Below are 22,112 nucleotides of genomic sequence, written 5' to 3' on the forward strand. Positions count from 1 at the left end.
TGACATTCCAATAACTAGTGCACCAGGGTTCCCTTTTAAAATTCCACATTCTCACCAACCATTTTTACTTCTTGCCTTCTGATGACAGCCATTCTAATAGGTGTGAGGTGGGATCTCGTTTCCCTGATGCTGATCACCCTTTCATGTAACTCTTGGCCATCTGTATGTCTTTTTTGGAAAAATGTCTATTCATATGCTCTGCCCCTTCTGCTCTATTTTTGTCCTTAGCACTCATCACTGTCTAACATGCTATATATTTTACTTACTTGTCACTTTCCCCAGCCAAAGGTAAGCCCTACTAGGCAAGCAATTTCATCTGATTTGTTTACCACTGTTTCTTTTGTATTTAGAACAGTGGCATACACATAGAGAACACTCAAAACATATTTATTGAATGACAGAATTTCTCAGTACAGTTTATGCTATTCCAATCCAAGGAAAGAACGGGCATAAAAACAGGGGGAGGGGAGATACAGCTAAAGAAAATTCTAACAAATAAGAGCTATAATTATAGCTTTCATTTACTATGTCTTTTTCTAATCATTTATTCATAATTGTCTAATTGTGTTCTTGATGAATATATGCTTTCCACATAAAAGGAGTGAATGCACTCAGCAAAGTTCATTTACTTTTCATGACGTTCCTCTTTTGAGTCTTTACTCTCCTGGAGTCCTAACAGAATTGCTTCAGCCTCTAGGATGGTTGTGTCTGTTGTCGCTCCCAAGAACCTAGACGTAAGTTCAAGATCTAATAGTCGCAGCCGGACTCTGGTTCCTTTCTGGTATTTCCTAAATAGTAAGAAAAAAATTCTGTTAATTCTTCATATCATAAAATGAACAACTAAAATCAAACTCAAATTCTAATTCTAATTTGTGTTGGCTCCAGATAAGGAAATTAACACTGGTATCAGGGAAATAGTTGTTTTTGACAGAAAAGTTATTTAGTTGTATCAAAATTTTAATGTTAAAGTCACCTTTAAAGATTTTATAACTGAAATGAAAATGTATTCCAAACTAAATTCAAACAAGTTGGTTCTTGAAACTGACATTTATTTTAATGTCATTCATTTTTAAAGTCAAAGAGTATCAAGGGGAAAAAATGTTTTCAGAAACATTTTGTCTTCTAAAATTAGTATCTTCTTTGAAAAACAAAATGGAAAAAAGTCTCACTGCAAAATACTTACTATAGGGGATTGACTACACTGTAATTAAAATATAACGCTGGCCATACGATGTATGATGGCTCAGTTTGGTAAAAATTAAAATATTCAAGTATTTCACAATACCAAATGAAAACTGATGCTCATTTGTCTTTCTTCCTTGATCAATCATTTTAAGAGCTTAATATCCATATTATGAAAAGGTACGGGAGAGTGAAAATATTGCTACTGAATGAAAATCACAACTCTTCCTTAAAAACATCTAAATACACACCTCAAACACTCTAAGGTAATTTTAAAATTAAAATAATTTTATATAAACAGAAAATGAAGAAACAGAATTCTCCCAAAAAGAGAAAATGATTTTGGTAGAGCATATAATGAACAGTCTCCATATAATGTTTGATTAGGTATTCTGGAGGAATTTATAGGTAATTCATCAAGTAAACCTTTAGGTTATTTGGCTTTTTTCTAAGTCATTTTTCTTTCTGATTACAGAACAAAATGTCCTTCTGTAAAATTTGAAAAATCACGTCAGTCACACTTCCTAGTCTTTCTATATGTGTATTTATATATATGTATGTGGGTGTGTGTATGTGATGGCATAGAAAATACTTCTTTGTTTAAAAGAACTGAAGAGATGTCCTAGAATAGCAAGGTTTATACTCTTAGTTGGCCTTTTGCACTGCAGCGCTGATTGGACTTTCCTTATAAAAAAATCCTATTGGTTCCCAGGAATCCAGGTAAAATGTATCAAACGCAGCCCTGAGAGCTTCCACATTTCCCTTATCAGAATGTAGATTCTGTCACTGGAATTTCCAAGAAAGACAGCATAGCCACAAGTAAGCACAAATGTTAGTACCCTTCACTCACCTCTACTGGTTATTTGTGTAAATCTCTGATTTCTCATTAGATCAAACGCTCCCCAAGATCTGTCACTGTTTTTACATCTGTATCCTTCTAGGGCCAATGCAGCAGGAACGCAAATGTTTGTCAATAAATTAACAAGACACTTGCTGACAAAAGCCACCACCTCATCGACAGTCTAGATGCTCCATTCTCTTGGCTTCAGCAGCGGTGTGGCCTGGCTTATTCACTCAACCTCTCGGAAGTTTGCCAGGCACAGTGCCTGGTGCATAGTGGTTAATACATGTTAGTCTTCTTCTCCTTCCACTGTTCAGAGTTGGACAATAAACTGACCATGATAAAGGAGAACAGTGATTTTTTTTTTTTTTTTTAATGAAAAGAGTTGAACATTCACAAACACTTGGGACACGCTATCTGGGCATAGCCACACTGAAGGGGCAGCTCTCAGTGGAGACAGTCCTGTGTCTTGTAAATGTTAGCAATCTCCTGTTACAAAAATAAAATCAGAAATACCAAGAGTGCCCAGTATGCTTGGTAGTTTGTGGAAAGCAAAGCTGTCCCTATGTTTAGGTGCAGGAGCCTTTATTTATTTATTTATTTATTTAAGGAGCCTTTAATAATATGAAAGTTTTGCCTTCATCTCTAAAAAGCATGGAAATTCTAGAAGCAATCCAGTGAGTTGTAACAGAAATGAAAAGTGAGCTGCAGGCCTTTACGTGTGCTCAATGAGTAAAGAGTCACCCACACTGTGCACTAAACAATAACAAAAATACCTCTAGAAGATTCGCTGACTTCAGTTGTCTGGAAGCAGCTGTTTCTACTTCTATGGTACTTAATTTTCACTGTGCATTATTTCTCTGTGTTATCTTCCCTAGCAGACCATAAGCTGGTTAAGGGCAGGGCTTTTATCTCACCTGTCTCTTACAGTACCCAGAAACCTATACATTTCATACATCAAAAACAACTGCGGTGCTCCTTAAAAATGCAAATGAGGGGAGAAACCCCAGAGAGTGAGTTGGCAAATCTGGGGTGGGACTCAGGAATTTGCCTTTTTTTGTTGTTGTTAAGAGTTATGTTTTATTTGGTGGGAATTTTTAGGACTTCAAGCCTGGGAGACAGCATCTCAGGTAACCCTGAGAGAACTGCTCTGAGGAGGCAGGGGCACGGAGGGGCAAGGAGCGGGGAGAAGTCAGGTTATAGAGAAGTTTGCAACAAAGGGTGGGTAGTCTGAACATCAAAAGTATTTTTGTGAATTGAAGAAAACCAGATTATCTCAAAAGTTAAGGAATTCAGTGCTTTCTACTTCTCTATGTATGGGAAGATGTAAGTGCTGGGGCTCACTGAAATCATTCCTTCCACAGGCATCGCAGCGATCCGGAGCCAGCATGCTGAGATTTTTCACATCCTGAGTTCTTCAGGGCTCACTGTAGGGAGGGACTGCAGGGGAATCTGCCTTTTTAAAGCTCCCCAGGTAACGCGGAGGCAGTCTTCTCTGATCAGCATTTGAGAAAAGTCTGGCCTAGAATTACCTGTATTATATACAAGGCATGGCACCCTACGTACATACAAAGGGCCAGTAAACGAGGCCTTCTGATGGACTTTGTGGCCACCATGAACAGCCTTTGAGAGTAACAGACGTTTTCCACAAGTGATGACAAAACCAACAAACTTCAGGATGACTAATTTAGATAGACCAAAATAATAATAGAGCCAGGCAATGACAATATATAGTGGAGAAATGCGCCTTAAAAGAGTCCCTTGAACAAAGCCTAGTGACCACTGGGGCGGGACTGACTCTCCCACACACAGACTGTCATCTGAGAAACCTAGGACGTGGAAAGGTCAGAAGTCCTCACTCAACAGGAACAGCAGCCATATTTTTAATGTGGACTTTATCCTTGCTTTAAGTTTGAAATAATTCATTAGAGGGCAGTAAAGAAACGACTGACGTACTTCGGAGAACTCCATTTCTGACAGTGTAATTTGAGGTGAACCTCTAGTACTGCGGTCTCTGATAATCACTTACACCGCTTAGTCTTCCCAGTCGGGTTTCCATTTTTCCACATAACAAGATTTAAAACGAATATGCCAGCACACTCTTTCCCCAAGACTGCATTGTTCATACAGTTTCCAAATGCTCCTTTTAGTCAAAGATTTTGGCCTAAGTATAAATATCCAGAAAAAGCAATGAGGTGGTGAAGACTGCAGACTCTGGAGCCAAATGACTAGAAACGTGCCCAGCTCCATCCATAAACATGCAGCTCTCAGCTAGTTACTTCATCTCTGTCTCAGTTTCTTCATCGGTAAAATGGAAATAATAATTACGGGCTTCCCTGGTGGCTCAGATAGTAGAGTCTGCCTGTAGTGCAGGAGACCCAGGTTCGATCCCTGGTGCAAGAAGATCCCCTGGAGAAGGAAACTGCAACCCACTCCGGAACTCTTGCCTGGAAAATCCCATAGATGGAGGAGCCTGGCAGGCTACAGCCCATGGGGTGGCAAAGAGTGGGAAAGGACTGAGCGACTCCACTTTCACTTTCAGGTTACTGTGAGCATAAAATGAGTTAACACCTGCCAAGTCCTTACACATGCTCAATAAATGACAGCTACCATCATTAATCACCACCACTACCACCACCATCACCATCAAAACAAACCCAGTCACAGCAGATGCCCCAGCCTTGGCATGATGGAGGGTACAAGAACACTCTCCGGGATACAGGTATATGTAAGGCTGATTCACTTTGCTATACATTAGAAACAGCAGCAGTGTATAGCAACTATACTCCAATTAAAAAAATTGACTACAAGAAAAAAAATAAGAACACTCCAGATATAATTTCAAGTTATAATTAAATCAGTAAAGGATTTCTACAGACAGTAAGCTTTGGGGATGGGTTTTCTTTCAATAATTTGCTTTGATTCAAATCTTACTTATTTTAGTGGTATAAACATTCCTCTCTTAAAATATATTATAAATGTCCTACCAAAAAGAAAACAACTATTTAAAATGAATGTTGAATTTCTTTTGAGGATGTGAGGCAAACTAGCACTGAACAAAAGCAAGTAAAACTCACAGAACTACATGCCACATTTAACGGTCCACATTTCCCCGCATTAGCTACATTATACCTGAAATAATAAAAGTAGAAATATATGGTGAGTCACAGAAGGGTCACAGTGACTCATCCTCTCCAGTATTCCTTTTGACAGGGGTTCAATGAACACTGAGGGGCAGGCAGAGCTGTCTAATTTTACCTTCTCCTATCACTCCTTAATTCTTGACGGATTTCAATGAATCTATTTTTAGCACATAACTATTTCTTGGAAGGGGAAGATGATCCTTTCAATAGGCTCATAATTTTTTCTTCTAAGAAGCAATTTTTAGCTCCTTTTAAAATTTACCGTTTCAATAACAGACTTAACTTCTAACCTGTCAAATATCCCTTTCTTTATAGAACTGACTCTACTTCCTCTGTCTTCTATGTGTGTTGGTCACTTGATCATGTCCGACTTTTTGTGACCCCATGAACTGTAAGCCCCAGACTCCTCTGTCCCTGGAACTCTCCAGGCAAGAATACTGGAGTGGATTGCCATTCCCTTCTCCAGGGGATCTTCCTGACTCAGGGATTGAACCTGGGTCTCTTGCACTGTAGGAGGATTCTTTACCATCTGAGCCACCAAGGAAGCCCTTTTCTATAATGAGGTTTTATTCTTCTTTTGGACTTCCAAGGAGACACAGTTGGTAAAGAATCCACCTGCCAATGCAGGAGATGCAAGAAACACAGGTTTGACTCTCGGGTTGGGAAGATTCCCTGAAGGAAGAAATGGCAAACCATTCCCATGTTCTTGTCTGGAAAATTCCATGGACAGAGGAGCCTGGCATGTCCGTGGGGTGCATGGGGTCACAAAGAACCAAACACGACTAAGCATGCACGCACAAAAATTTATTTTTTTAATTATTTTTCCCTCATTCCTTTTCTTGTATCAGTGGATTTTTCCTTCTAAAAGTCACACAAATGCCCATAAACATACCTGGGCTACAGTTTCAAGAGGCTCACAGATTACCTGAAGGTCATCTACAGAACTCTAAGATTAAGAAGTTCTGTTCTAGATTTTAAGTCTGTTTATATTTCTGGATATAATATAATTGGGAAAGGAGTACAACAAAGCTGTACATTGTCACCCTGCTTATTTAACTTATATGCAGAGTACCTCATGTGAAATGCCAGGTTAGGAGAATCACAAACTGGAATTAAGATTGTTGGGAGAAATCCCAACAACCTCAGATATGCAGACGATACCACTCTAATGGCAGAAAACGAAGAGGAACTAAAGAGCCTCTCAAAGAGGGTGAAAGAGGAGAGTGAAAAAGCTGGCTTAAAACTCAACATTTAAAAAATACCCTAAGATCATGGCATCCAGTCCCATCACTTCATGGCAAATAGAAGGGGAAAAAGTGGAAACGGTGACAGATTTTATTTTCCTGGGCTTCAAAATCACTGTGGATGGTGACTGCAGCCAGGAAATTAAAAGATGCTTGCTCTTTGGAAGAAAAGCTATAACAAACCTAGAGAGTGTATTCAAACATCGCTTTGCCGACTTTGGATAGTCAAAGCTATGGTTTTTCCAGTAGTCGTGTACAGATGTGAGAGTTGGACCATAAAGAAAGCTGAGTGCCAAAGAATTAATGCTTTCGAACTGTGGTGCTGGAGAAGACTCCAAAACTCCCTTGAAAAGCAAGATCAAACCAGTCAATCCTAAAGGAAATTAACCCTGGATGTTCACTGGAAGGACTGATGCTGAAGCTGAAGCTCCAATACCCTGCGTACCTGATGAAAAGAGTCAATTCATTGGTAAAGATTCTGATGCTGGGAAAGATTGAAGGCAGGAGAAGGGGCTGACAGAGGATGAGATGGTTGGATGGCATCACCAACTCAATACATGAGTTTCAGCAAACTGCAGAGATGGTGAAGGACAGGGAAGCCTGGCATGATACAGTCCATGGGGTCGCAAAGAGTTGGACATGACTTAGGAAATGAACAACAATGGGTTCTCATTCTATCTACACAACAACATGGCCTTATGCTAATCATGTCTGTTGTTTTATTTCCAATGTGTTTCTTAAGGAAACTTAGGACTTCAATGAACAAGCTAACCGGGCCACTGCTTGCAGCCACAGAGCTATAAGTGGTAGAGCCAACCTCTACCACAGCCTCATTTTCTAGTGGAAATAAGACAAAATTCACAGCATATGTAAGTAAAAATGGAATTTTTCTTTTATTACCCCTAGTCACTTCCTTAAGTATAACCCTATTATGAATGAATAAGGACAAGTCTTAAAGAGAATTAGGTGCACAGCAGCATAATATTTTCAATTTAAAAAATATGGAACAGGGTGGGGAGGAGGGATAAATTAGGAGTTTGGGATTAGTAGATACAAACTACTATATGTAAAATAAATAAACAACAAGGTCCTACTGTATAGAGAATGATGTTCAGTATCTTATAATAAACTATAATGAGAAAGAATATGAAACAATATATAACTGAATCACTTCGCTGTATAATGAAACTAATACAATATTGTTAATTAACTATCAGTTCAGTTCAGTCACTCAGTTGTGTCTGACTCTTTGCGACCCCATGGACTGCAGCACGCCAGGCCTCCCTGTCCATCACCAACTCCTGGAGTTTACTCAAACTCACGTCCTCTTGAGTCGATGATGTCATCCAACCATCTCATCCTCTATCGTCCCCTTCTGCTCCCACCTTCAATCTTTCCCAGCACCAGAGTCTTTTCAAATGAGTCAGTTCTTTGCATCAGGCGGCCAAAGTATTGGAGTTTCAGCTTCAGCATCAGTCCTTCCAAAGAATATTCAGGACTGATTTCCTTTAGGATGGACTGGTTGGATCTCCTTGCAGTCCAAGGGACTCTCAAGAGTCTTCTCCAACACCACAGTTTAAAAGCAACAATTCTTTAGCGCTCAGCTTTCTTTACAGTCCAACTCTCACATCCATACATGACTACTGGAAAAACCATAGCCTTGACTAGATGGAACTTTGTTGACAAAGTAATGTCTCTGCTTTTTAATATGCTATCTAGGTTGGTCACAACTTTTCTTCCAAGGAGTAAGCGTCTTTTAATTTCATGGCTGCAGTCACTATTTGCAGGGATTTTGGAGCCCAGAAAAATAAAGTCTGTCACTGTTTCCACTGTTTCCCCATCTATTTCCCACGAAGTGATGGGATCAGATGCCATGATCTTAGTTTTCCGAATGTTGAGCTTTGAGCCAACTTTTTCACTCTCCTCTTTCACTTTTATCAAGAGCCTCCTCACTTTAATTAAAAAATAAAAAACATGGAAAAATTAAATTAAAAAATGTATGCAACAAAAGAACAGGCTTCAGATGACGATCTTAAGAAGGTGAAGGAGGCTACAATCCTGAATATTTATACCATAAATATTTACTTATACCAAATATTTATATCAAGATATGTTCAGAGGTGCTGTCTGGTTGTCACAAAGATCAGGTTGACATCTGGGAGGTGTGGATGGGATGGAGACATTGTATAATGCAAGGAACTCTTCCATGCAAGAGTTGTCCTGCTAGCCATTGATAGCAGTGAAAAATCTGCTTGTAATAAACTAAGCCTGGAACTCTGCCTGCTAAATACTTTTTAAAGGTTGGTTTTTTAAAAATAAGAGTTTAAGTAAACACTATATTTTCAAGAATGAGGTTACAATGTAAATTAGGGGAAGACTGATTTTGTCCAGAATGTTAGCAAGAGTTGTTCACAATTTCAGAAAACTCACACTGTCATAAGCAACACCATCATTTCATTTTTGTGTCTTGCTACATGGGTTAAGGGCTTCCCAGGTGGCACTAGTGGTAGAGAACCCGCCTGCCAATTTCAACCTGTAAGAGATGCAGGTTAGACCCCTGGGTCAGGAAGACTTCATGGAGGAAAGCATGGCAACCCACTCCAGTATTCTTGCCTGGAGAATCCCATGAACAGAGGAGCTTAGTGGGTTATAGCCCATGGGGTCACAAAGAGTCAGATACAACTGAAGTGACTTAGCATGCAGACCCATACACATGGGTTAAATGTATCTTCTTTACAGCTTCAGCTTTGGCTTATTCTTTGCATTGGGAGGAGATCAGTCTCCTCTATGCCTGCTATCTAAAAACATACAGTTTATCTTCTTGGCTTTCAATGGAATACATTGATAAAACTTGGCTTCCCTCCTAGCTACGTTGGTAAAGAATCTGCCTGCAATGCAGGAGACCCGGGTTTGATCCCTGGGTCAGGAAGATCCCCTGGAGAAGGAAATGGCAACCCACTCCGGTATTCTTGCCTGGAGAATCCTAATGGACAGAGGTGCCTGGTGGGCTACAGTCCATGCAGTCACAAAGAGGCGGACACGACTGAGTGACTAAGCACACTGGCACACATACCTACTATCCAAAAATATGCAATTTATCTTCTTGACTTTCAATGGCATACATTAATAAAACAATTAAAATATCAACAATTCCAAAACATAACTTTCTATAATGACAGAAACATTCTATATAATGTGGTCGTGGAACTCTTGAAATATAACTAATGTGGAGAGGAACCAATTTTCTAATTTTCTTTAATTTGAATTAAATTTAAATAGCTGCTTGACACTGCAGCTGTAGACAACTTCAAATTGACAATAAAAATAGTAAAATACTTGTCCTACAAATATATAAACACAACACTGACGGAAACTCTAGTTTTACAGGAAAAATAGCATTTTGAGGTAATTTGTTATAATAAATAGCTATTCCTAATTAGATTCCACCAAGAGTAAACCATCAGATCCACGCTTGCCATTCCTAACTGCTCATGTGTTTCTCCCCATTCTGTTACGTTTTATATTTTTCCTCATATCTGTGTGGCCCTGCACTAGACACATAGCAATTGAACTATCTGTTAGATATTTGGAGGTTAAAACAAAATTCCCTGTAAATATAGCTTACTCCATGTTATAGGTAGAAACTTAAGATACATGAAGTCATTTGCCAATACACAAAGTTGTATAAGATGATTTACAGATTTTTTTTTCCACTTCCTTTTCTTCAGTTCTCAATTACCTTGATTTCTTCCAAGAACTGTAAACCTAATCCCTTTGGGAGTGATAAGAAGTTACCACGTCATGTAGTCCCATAATGTCATCTCTTTGAAATAAAATGTAAACCATGTTGCTGCCACCCAAGTCATTGTTTTAATTAGAAAAATGGTTACTTTCAGTGGTAACAAGCAATAAATTATAAAAAAAAAAACAAACCCTGAAACTGTATGGCTTCATGCAAGGTTGTCTATTTTTTATACCTTTTTTTTAATTAGGAGGAAAAAAACTTTAGATATTAGTTTTTCAGAAATGCTGTATTTCACATCAGAACTGTTGAATACTGCTATCTTGAAAGCAAATAGAACGTTTCCAGTGAGTACGTTCAAAGTGAAAATAGTTTGTGTTTTCACTGGTCAATGTGTTTCTTTAACTTTGAGCGCTTGCCTCTGCTGGATCTTTGTGAATTCCAGCCTGAACGGATTCAATCTCAGCCTTCACCATGACTGCTCTCTTCCAATGTGCACTTTCGCAGACCATATGCTGCAGTAAATGAGTCTGCATGTCTGAGCTGTTTAGGAAAAGGGCAATTAAATCTGGTTTTGCATTTCTGTATTAAGGACATGGTTTAAAAACTTTCCTTTTGGGGGAGGGTAGTTTGACATTCTTTCCACAGACATTCTTTAACATCTGTCAGGGCAGGCTGGTGATGGTTCTTGTAGACTTAAAATAGAGACAGTGTCTTGACTAGTTCTTTGATATACATAAATTAAATAATACAAAGCCGACAAATACAAGTCTTGGATTGAATCTCAGTACCCAAAGAGAAATTTTGTAAGGAATTCTGCCTTTGGGAGTCAATTTAGCTGCCTTACTATAATCAAGGTTCACAGAGATTTCAAGAACAGTTGTTTTGAAATCATTAACCATCCATGTTTTCATCCCAACAAGGTAAAATATTTTAGAACTTTTCCTGATTTTCTTACAATTTGTTATTTTAAAGTTTTAAGATTTTGGAAGTAAAATTGTCTTTTCTTTTTTGAAGAGAAACAGCTAAGCTATCTCTCATGGTTTAATTGCTCCCTATTTGCTTTTTCTGATTCATACAAACGTTCCCAGTAATGCTGACCTCTGTGTGAAGCCAGCACTTCGTGTGTGTACGCTCGCGCACGTGTCTGTGAGAACACCTGCGCAGGAGCGTGAAGGAATGTGTGCACTGTGCTCTCCCTTAATTGGACTCCCTGGGCATCAACTTCCTCATCTTTGAAAAGCATCATCTTAGAACAGACCTAAGGTCTTCTGCAGTTCAATGATTTTATTCTACTTTTATACAACTTAAAGTGTTTGAAAACTAATACAGTGCAGAGAGCTACTGAGTGCCAAACTGATTCGATACACAAACAAAATGCAAACTGTTAAGGCTTTTTATTAGCTACATAAGATACTATTACAGTCTTAAATATTTGATTACCAAGTAAAATCTCATATGCAGGCTCTCTGGTATGTTTCAGATGTGTCTCCCCTTTTCAGATACCAGCCCCTGGGTTTCTTTGACTGTGTTTCTAGTCTGCTGCTTCTTTCTGCTCAGTCTGCAGGACGCCTATGAGACTGACTCACCACCATACTATTCTGTCTTATCAAGCACAACAGCCACAGTTTTAAAAAGTAAATGTAAAAAGTGCTAGCTTTCTATAATTCCAATAATTATAACTCCAATAATTCCACTGATTAAAATTTACATTATTGTTCATAATGCTAAAATGTACCTCCTTAAATTGCAATCATCCTGGAATTTAATCTTTTTCTGCAACTCTACGATAAACATAGGATTTTGTTTTTCCCTTAAACCAAATGCTATTTAACCTTGCCCTGCTAGTTAGTATTTTGTACCACAAACAAGCTTTATCTCTTGTTCAAACATTAATTTATTTTATGCAATGAAATATTTTTAAATGTCCAATAAAAAATTTCACTTTTTAATAATGTGGAACATGCATTTAATGTAATACATTACATATAGCATCAATAGTGATAATTATATACTTTTCTCAGAGTTAGCAAAATAAGATGCGTCAAGAAATTAGGGAAAGAAATATCCTAAAACCTAATGACTATATAGAGTCTATTTTTATTTTTTGAAAAAAACCAAAATACGTGTTGCTGGTCAGAATATACATATGTAATAAAAAAGAATATATATATTTGGAGGGACAAAAAAATCCAAAGGAAACAGAAGGAATAAATGCTTTCAGGCACCTGAGATATGCTGATAACTAACATTAGATCAAAGCTGGAACTAGAATTAGAGTATCTAAGCAAAAAAAGGATATACCTTGTGGTATACAAGTTTTGTTTTATGAGAGAAGAAAATATATACTTTTATTGTCAGAGATAAGTTTTGTCAGGGTACAGCAGAGGAAGGAATATGAGTTTTAAAATGTTGTAGAAAGGTCTAGATTTGACCATGACTGGGTATGAGGCACTTAGCTCGTATGGACTGCCTGCCTGAGTGCTCAGTGCTCAGTTGCTCAGTCATGTCTGACTCTGAGATCCCACGGACTACAGCCTGCCAGGCTCCTCTGTCCACAGAGTTTTTCAGGCAAGAATACTGAGTGTTGTCAATTCCTATTCCAGAGGATCTTCCCAACGTGGGGATCGAAGCCCCGCCTCCTGCATCTCCTGCATTGGCAGGTGTACTCTTTACCACTGAGCCACCCTGGAAACCTTGGGCTGCTTACTTAGCTGTAAAGTGAGCATGTAACACCTGGCAAAGCTGCTGAGGTGCTCAACACATTATAAGGTATGGCACATGGCACATGCTCAATAAGTAATAGGTATTATGAAATTCATCACATCGATTCTTACATATAATATAAAGTGTAACAGATAACTGAAAGGATAATAATTTCAAATATAAACTAGAATATTGCTCCAATGGACAAGTCTGACAGCAGCCTTCAATATATACAAAAGAAACAAAAGAAAGACAAAACGGACTGAAGGCATTCTTTGAGTCTGAATTTGGGGCTGAGGGATGAGGATAATAAAATCCAGAAGTTACTTTATAATTTATAGGGACCGACTTGATGACTCTGCAGGGAGTCAGGGCTGGGAGGCAAAACACAATCAATTGGCTGTGGAAGCTTTTTATAATTTTTTTCTTTCCTCTTTTTATTTTTATTTTTTCTTTCCTTTTCTTAATAAAAATACTGATGGCTGGGGTCTAACCCAGACCTACTCCATCAAAATCAGTAGGGTGTAGCTGGAGATTCACGAGCATTTAGGAAAAACTCCTCAAATGAGTCTGGTTTGAAAAGCATTGGCTACAGTATTCATAAGTTACATTCTCTGAGTCTCTGTCTCAGTCAAACTCCGGATAAATGGTTCATGACAGTCAGGGACTGAGCTGAATCTTGGTCAATTCAAGCTTTAGTCTCACTAATGAGTGCATGCAGTACAGACATTACATAGAAAGTCAAAGTTAGAACTGCACATTTTAAATATCAAATATGACATAAGCAAAAAGTTGTTTTCCTATTATGAAACTGAAGAGATTAATAATATGTATTTCTCTCTAAACAAGGGACTTTGCTGTTGGCTCAGACGGTAAAGAACCTGCCTGCAATGCAGGAGACCTGGGTTCGATCCCTGTGTCAGGAAGATCCTCTGGAGAATGGAATAGCGATTCACTCCACTATTCTTGTCTGGAGAATTTCATGGACAGAGGAGCCTGAAGGGCTATAGCCCATAGGGTCACAAAAGAGCTGGACACAACTTAGCAACTAAACAACAGCAAAGTACAAGTTCCACATTATATTTCCCACATAATAATTCCAATCTCCTTTCACTTTTCTGACCACATCTAGGGAATTGTCATCTGTTTGGACAGAAGACAGTCAAAGAATCTTGCAGTACGTGAATGAACAATTAAGGGAAGGAGCAGTTTGAACAAAAAGTAGAAAAGGATCTTATACCTGTCTAAAGAATTTGGAAGTCTTTAATACTAAAGAGGTCACAGTATTTATTTTGTGCATCTATTTTGTATGCCTCCAAGAAAGCAGAAATAAGAAAAAGAGAAGTTATAGGGGAGGGCAGATTTATAGCAGATTCAGCTTTAGTATGAGGAAGAACTTGTAATAGAGTTGGCTGGAAGGGGAACTGGTTGTTTTGTGCATTACTAGAGGAAATCACAGGGAATTTTCTTGACAGATGAGCACTGTGGCATGGTCATCTCATGACGAAGTCTGAATTCAGTAAGGGCTGAATTAGATGACTTCTAAAATTCCTTTCATTTCTAAAATTTTATGAGTCTATGATTCAAGATACTTATTAGGTCTCCCACCATCAGGAAGCACAAAAGCTAGGAAGCAAGTTAAAGAAAGAGCAGCCAGTCAGAAGGTAGGCCAGGTATGCAGTAAAAAATTTTAAATCAGATCAATTTTTAGTGTACCTTTCAGTACTTAACTCTTTTAGACCATGAAGTACAGTTACTCTCATTAATGACTTACTACCTCCTTTGGTGCCTCGACTTATTTTTGGATAGCAAGACCTGTTAGGCACAATTAACTTACTCCTCTGTCTTGAATTTGAAACTAAACGATGCTTCTTGACATGACTGCTTGCCAGATGGCCAGCTAAATTTTGTTTCAGATAGAATATACACTTAATTGAACACAAAAAACAAAGATATTTTACCCTTTCTACTTGTCACTTCCCCCTGCTTGGATGGACTTCCCTTGTGGCTCAGCTGGTAAAGAATCCCCCTGCAATGAGGGAGACCTGGGTTCGATCCCTGGGTTGGGAAGATCCCCTGGAGAAGGGAAAGGCTATTCAGTCCAGTATTCTGGCCTGGAGAATTCCATGGACTGTACAGTCTGGGGTCACAAAGAGTCAGACACGACTTGAGTGGCTTTCACTTTCACTTCACTTCTGCTTGGATACAAATGAGAAAAGTGACAAATAAGCCAAACATAGCTACCATTTCCTGTTACCTATGGTTCTCTCTTTAATAAATTTATGTTAATGTGATACTTTTAAACCTCTACTTTGTAGCACTGTGCTACACTATACATAACAGGCATTTGATCACATCTGTGGAAGACTATAATCAACAAACTGGAGAAGGAAATGGCAACCCACTCCAGTATTCTTGCCTGGGAAATCTCACAGACAGAGGAGCCTAGCAACCTACAGTCTGTGGAGTCACAAAGAGTCGGACACGACTGAGTGACTGAACATGCGCACATGCGCATACACACACACACAGTGAATACATATTCTCAAGTGCTGCACAAAACTTCTGCAACTGGCTCTGTAAACTGGGAGCCTACATTTGACCCCAGCGCATCCCACCTCCAGTCACACGTGCCTTAACTGAGCTCCAGGCTCAATGCCACACGGATTTATTCACAGTCCTGAGAGCAGCCTGCGTGCTGTCAGTGTGTTACAGGATCTGCACACGCTGCCCGATTGCTGGGTCCTTCCTAGCAGAACAGGAATGTGACTGCACAGTCACCAGGGGCTTCTGCTCAGCCAGTTGAGGATTTTTTTTTTTTTTTTTGCTTCCAATTTAAGAAAAGTGAATTTCTTAAATTGTTGTTTCCTATTAACAGCTAAACTGTTTATTGGTTTATTGTTCAGCGATAATCAGGACCATGGTAACAAACTGACAGTGTCTAAGAACAATTCTGTTCCCCAATTTACTCATCTTATGCAAACAATTCTATGATCATTATGTAATGCTGGGCAAGGTTATCTTTATTGTAAAAAGGGAATCACCACAGTATCTACCTCCTAGGACTGCTGAGAAGATGTCCAAGAGAATGCAAATAAAGGATGGAGGAAGCATTCAGCGTGAGTCTAGTTTGCACAGGCCTTGCTTTAACAAAGCAATAGTTCAGGCATATAACTTGCTCCGTCACAAGTAACGCAGGCCTGGCTGTAAGGCTCACTGGGGCTGGCAAGTTGACTTGGCAGGTGGGTTGATCTGGGGATAGACACCAGCAGACAAAAAAAGTTTTCAAAGATCTCCTGCTCAAAGAGATTAGGTTTAACTTTTGACGGATGTCGACTGCTTATCTACTGGATAAGCAGCTGGATTCTTGATGAAGAAGTGCGTTCCTAGGCCCTAAATGGCCTTTCTGTGGATAGCAGGACTCCTGTGACTAAGGATACAAGAACAGTATATGAACCCTGAGAAAGGTGGCCCTCATGAGTGCTTGCCAGGGACCTGGGGCTCCAACTCCTCAGTTCGTTGATTGCTTCATTCATTCAACAAATATTTCTCCAAGGCCCATCTGTGGCGGGCACTCTTCCACATGCTGGAATAACCAACAAGAAAGACAAGGTTCCAGTGCTCACTGGCTCATGGAGCTTACGTTGTGGTAGGAAGGAAAAGACAAATAAGCAAATCAGACAGGAGTAAGAGCTACGCAGAAAATTAAAATAAAGTGGTATTATAGAGAGGAGACATATAATGGGGTGGTGAAGGAAGGGATCTCTGAAGAGTGACATTTCAGTGGAGCCCAGAATGGTAAATCAGGGTCCAGCTGTGTAAAGATGGGGGCAGAGCCTTTCAGGCAGAGGCATGGTGAGTTCAAAGGCTCAAAGGCAAGGACAAGCTGGCATGTCGAGAAAAGCAGGAGAAGGCCACTGTGGCTGGAGGGCAGCCAGTGACAGCGACACTGGGAGGAGTCAGATGGCAGAGAGGAAGGCAGGAGGCAGGCCACCCATAGTGTCTCAGATGCCAATGGAAAGGGTTTGGGGAAATGCACCATCAAGTTTGTTTTTAAGATCATTCTGGCTACTCTTCGGAAAGTGAATTGTAGGAGATGAGGATGGAAAGACGCTGGGTCTGGAGGGCTGAAGTGCTAAGTAGGAACATATCCGTGGGCAAGGGTGTTGCACAGATACACCTGTGTTGGCACACCACAATCCAGGCTCAAAGATCTAATCCTACTGATAACGCTGTGTGTCTTGGTTACACTTCATCCAGGGTCACAGTAGAACTCGGCTGAACCTTTTAATACACCGCTTGTATTCTTCTTGTTTTAACAAACAATTTACCCAGTGCAGAGTCACCTACTTCCTGTTATAATTAGCAGAGCCTGGCTGCAAGGTCCACTGCGCTGGCAAACTGCCTTGGAAATGGAGTCGGATTCTTATGAAGATAGACAGCGGTTGACAAAAGTTTTCAGAGATGTATGGTGGGATCTGGGGAGGCATGGCTTCTGAGATTTCCTAAAACGATGTCTGCTCCTACATTTGTTTATGGAAGTGCATACTAGTGTGTTTGGGCTGCTGTAACAAAACTGGGTGTTCAAACATCAGGAATTCATTTTCTCACAGTTCTGGAGGCCTGAAGGCCAAGGTCAAGGTTCTGGCTGATCTGGCCTCCGGAAGAGACTCTCTCTCAGCGGGCAGACTGCTGGGCTCTTGCACACAGCAAGAGAGGACTCTCGTGTCTACCCCTCCTTTTATTGCAGGAAGGTGGACCCCTTCCAGGGCCCAGAATGGCACTCCTGTCTAACACTTGGAAATGAACTGTCTGAGGAGAAACACATACTGACAAAGCAAGAGACTTGACTGGGAAGGGGCGTCCAGGTGGAGAACAGGTGGGCAAGGGAACCCAGGAGGACTGCTCTGCCACCTGGCTCACAGTCCCGGGTTTTATGGTGATAGGATTAGTTTTTGGGTTGTCTGGCCAATCACTCTGATTCAGGGTCCTTCCTGGTGGCACATGCATTGCTCAGCCAAGACAGGTGCTAGTGAGAAGGATTCTGGGAAGTGGTAGGACACGTGGGGTTTCCTTTTGACCTTTCCTGAACTCTTCTGATTGGTGGTGGCTTGTTTGCTCCACGTTCCTTACTAGAACCTCCTGTCGTAAAATAATTCATGCAAATATTCATAGTTACTATGGTGCCTGGCCAGGGTGGGCAGTTTCAGTCAGTGTGTTTCCCCTAACACTTTTATAAGGACACCAATCCCACTGGATACCAACCCCACTTAACCCTTAAAGCCTTAGCCTCATCCTGACCTCACTTAACCTTTATTACCTCCTCATAGGCTCTATATAGTCATAATGGGAATCGGGGCTTCAAAATATGAATTTGGGGAAGACAGTTCAGTACATAACATTGTATTATTATGAATTCTTATTTGTGTGAGTACATGCAAATGTTAAACTTATTTGAAACATATTTATTGCCATTATATGTCAAGGAGATATTCAGCATATGAAGAATAAATCTGTGATCTCAAGAAGTTTTACTGTTTATTTGCTCAGTTGTGTCTGACTCTCTTGCGACCCTATACACTGCAGTCCACCAGGCTCCTCTGTTCATGGAATATTCGAGGCAAGTATACTGGAGTGGGTTGCCATTCCCTTCTGCAGGGGATCTTCCCGACCCAGGGATGGGACCCGTGTTTCCCGCATTACAGGATTCTTTACTGCTACTGCTACTGCTAAGTCACTTCAGTCATGTCCGACTCTGTCCGACCAGGCTCCCCCGTCTCTGGGATTCTCCAGGCAAGAACACTGGAGTGGGTTGCCATTTTCTTCTCCAATGCATAAAAGTGAAAAGTGAAAGTGAAGTCGCTCAGTCATGTCTGACTCTTCGCGACCCATGGACTGCAGCCTACCAGGCTCCTCCGTCCATGGGATTTTCCAGGCAAGAGTACTGGAGTGGAGTGCCATTGCCTTCTCTGCTTTACTGCTAAGCCACTTTATATTAGCTCAAAGTGAGTCACTGTGCTTTGGGTAATTGATCTACCATGAGGATTTCCTTTTTCCTGCTTCCTTTCCCTAAACTATCCCTCCTCCCCATCTGCCCATACCTCATCCTTGGCCCAACAATGAAATGTGGAACACTATACTAGAGGTTAGAGGCCATTTATACTAGAGGCCATTTCCTTCTCCAGAGGATCTTCCCAACCCAGGGATCGAACCCAGGTCTCCCGCATTGTAGGCAGACGCTTTACCATCTCAGCCACCAGGGAAGTCCATGCTAGAGGTAGTATATGAATGCAGAGAATCCTCTTAGGGGAAAAAATGTCAGGAAACCCATAAGGAGAAGAACTGAAAGTTACATTAAATTTTAAAGAATGAGTGGGAATTCACCAGTGAGGCAGACAAGAAAATCCATACCTACCTCAAAACTCAACTTCTATGAAAAAGATTTTCCTTGGACACTCTCAGCCTGAAGACATATATCCTTTTACTGAGTTTCAAGAATAATTATTGTTTGCACAGTTCCTTTGGCCTTTAAAGTATTGCTTCAAGATACAGCTTCTAATATTATCTTAAATTATTAAGTCTTTCATTATCAGTAAGTTTTAATGAGTGTATGCTTATGTTTCTTGAAGGTGAAAAACATATTTGATGAATTGTTCAAGAATAGTAAATGAACATTCTTTGATTTGATGAGACTGAAGGATGTACAAGAGAAGACTAAGATAAGAGAATTAAGAGCGTTACAATCAGGTTCTGACACCTCATTCACAAAGAGAATATTCCTGGTTAATTTCTCTGGGTCTTCAAAAGAGAGTTGACAGTTTTTGCCAAAGGAAAGAGTTGACTAGGTAGGTATCTATGGTTCTGTCAAAGTCTATGAACATACAAGTTGAATCTCCATGAACCTTCATGTACACACTAATTCAATCTCTTATTCAACAACCCTATTTAATTAGGGGTTTCTTAAAGGTACTAGTCTTCACTACTTTAAAAAAATTTCCTTTCCCTTCTCATTCAGATTTTATACTATCAATTAAAAGTTCATAAAAATTCACCCAATATGATATTTAACATAAACAGAGGGAAGGAAGGAACAACAACAAAAAATTCAATTATCAATCCTTCAAGTTTAAATGTTAACCTTAAAATACAGTTAACATCTAAGGTAATCGTTCTATTTCAGGCAAACCATATGGAAAATCAGGACAGAAAACACTGGCAAGCAAATTAAATACTCACTTTTGCTTTCTAATGATTAGATTTAAAACACATGGTCCACGCATTTCACAATGTAGTATTTATGTTTAAACAAAAACACACTCCAGCTATACACAAAGAGATTGCTAAAATGTAAAACATGTAAGCCATGCACCTTCTATTTTGTAACAAAAGCTCATCCCAAATGATCCAGTGGGTTGAGAAGCAGCAACTCAATTAAAAAGATATTTTCTACAATTCAGAAACAGACTAGTTTAGTAATTATCCAAAAACGGAAGAGTTCCAAATTTGAAAAGTTGGTTACAGTTCTAACTTTACATTCACAAACTCTTTTGTGGGGTGATGTGAAACAAATTGGTTGTTAAAAACTAGTGCTTGCAAAAGGAATTCTGATGCCCAAGTAAGGGACAGGCTCCATGACCACAAACCTACGCCAGCTCTACCTTTTCAACAGAGTTTGCCAAGATGAGCGTCTTATTAGCCAGGCTTGGCTGGAACAATCCACTGCCCACAAAGTTACTTTAATGTACTGTCTCTATTGAAAATCACAGTAATCCAACAATACATTACGATACTTTCCCATCACTGCGGCAATTCCCACCACAGGCAACATGTTGTCTCCAACAAAGAAGCCTCACATCCTACGTCTGCACAGACCCTGAGCCTGCCTCGTCCTGTGTGGCTGCCAAGTGGAACAGCTGTGGGCTCCACAGCACACAAAACCGGCTCTTTTCTTTTTCTTTTTCTTACTTTCTGTTTTCTTCTTTTTTATTTCCTAGACAATAAACCGTGTGATTGCTGGTAAGGAAATGGTCTTTCATTCCCTTCCTCTTCCCTTTTATTTACTTGTTTGTTTGTTTAAAGTGACAAACAACTACATCTGCCATTTACCCTTACATTAATTCTAAATCCCGAAAGCACATTATTTTAAGTCCAAGCCCTGATTCCCTACGAGTTTAGACTTGTGATCATCTGAAGAGTATTGACTTTAAATATAAAGATCCTTACAGGTATATTAACAGAAAGAATATATTCAATTCTAAGAATATTCTAGAACTTCATTTATATTTACAGAATGAAAAAAAAAAAAACACTAAAAAATGGTAATATACTCACGAGAATAAAAAACTCATAAACCAATGTTCCTTGTAGAACATTACAACAAAAAAGCTTACAACAAAGCTATTATTTCCATAAAAGATTACATTTTGATGTTTCATGCCAAAGAAAGACTTTTCTATTATGTTTTTCCTACTATATTTCATCTCAAATAAATATTTGGGCTTAAAAAAGTAAAAGAAATTAAGGCACACCAAGAGACAACTGCACAAAGAATATGACTAGGAGTTTACTAGAGACAAATTACATATTATAAACCAACAACTTCTATCTGCTCCCCAAACAAAAGAGGAAAAAATGCTCAATTTCATTAGTCATCAAACAGACACAAGTCAAATCTGGATACTTTTGCTATCAATATGACTAATATTAAAAACCAGAGTACACAGGTTTGCAAAGGAAGGGAACAGTGGGCATTTTAAATTAGCACTACCCTTCCAGAGAGCAATTTGGCACTATGAGTGTTTATACCAACTGGCCCAGCAATTTCACTGTTTGGATTTTATCCAAACCAAGTGAGAAGACAGGCATCCAGATGTCTACTGTAGCTTTATTTAAAATAGAAACAATTTAGAAACAGATTAATATCCAATTATAGTGGCTTTGTTAAATAAATTATGATATATTTCTCTGAGAAGTACTATACAACCAAGAACAACAAAGTTTAAGGAAATGTATAATTCATGGCATAGTTGAAAAAATTTATTGCATAGTTACATGAAAATATGATACATAATGGCAATCCACCTTTTAAAAAATGTATGCCTGCTTAGGAAAAATAAAAAATGTTAACAGTATTTTTTCATGGTGATGTAAAAATAAATTTCTCTATTTTATAATAAACATCCCTTTAGTTTTAAACCAGAAAAAAGTCCCTGAATTATTTCTTCTTAGAATTGATGGAAAATTTTAATTTATTA

At 39.2% G+C, this 22,112-nt stretch overlaps 1 protein-coding gene across 1 annotated transcript in view; it reads right to left on the reverse strand.

The window, feature by feature from the left end:
- Window positions 1–366: 366 nt before the first annotated feature.
- Window positions 367–22,112, reverse strand: part of MRPS28 (mitochondrial ribosomal protein S28) — a 90,064-nt gene continuing 68,318 nt past the window's right edge. The window contains exon 3 of the mRNA XM_061123546.1: window positions 367–788. Within this exon, the coding sequence (XP_060979529.1) occupies window positions 626–788 (163 nt within the window). The 3' untranslated portion in view covers window positions 367–625. The remainder of the gene's footprint in view (window positions 789–22,112) is intronic.

Source organism: Dama dama, chromosome 21, assembly GCF_033118175.1.
Source record: "Dama dama isolate Ldn47 chromosome 21, ASM3311817v1, whole genome shotgun sequence".
Taxonomy (NCBI): Eukaryota; Metazoa; Chordata; class Mammalia; order Artiodactyla; family Cervidae; genus Dama; species Dama dama.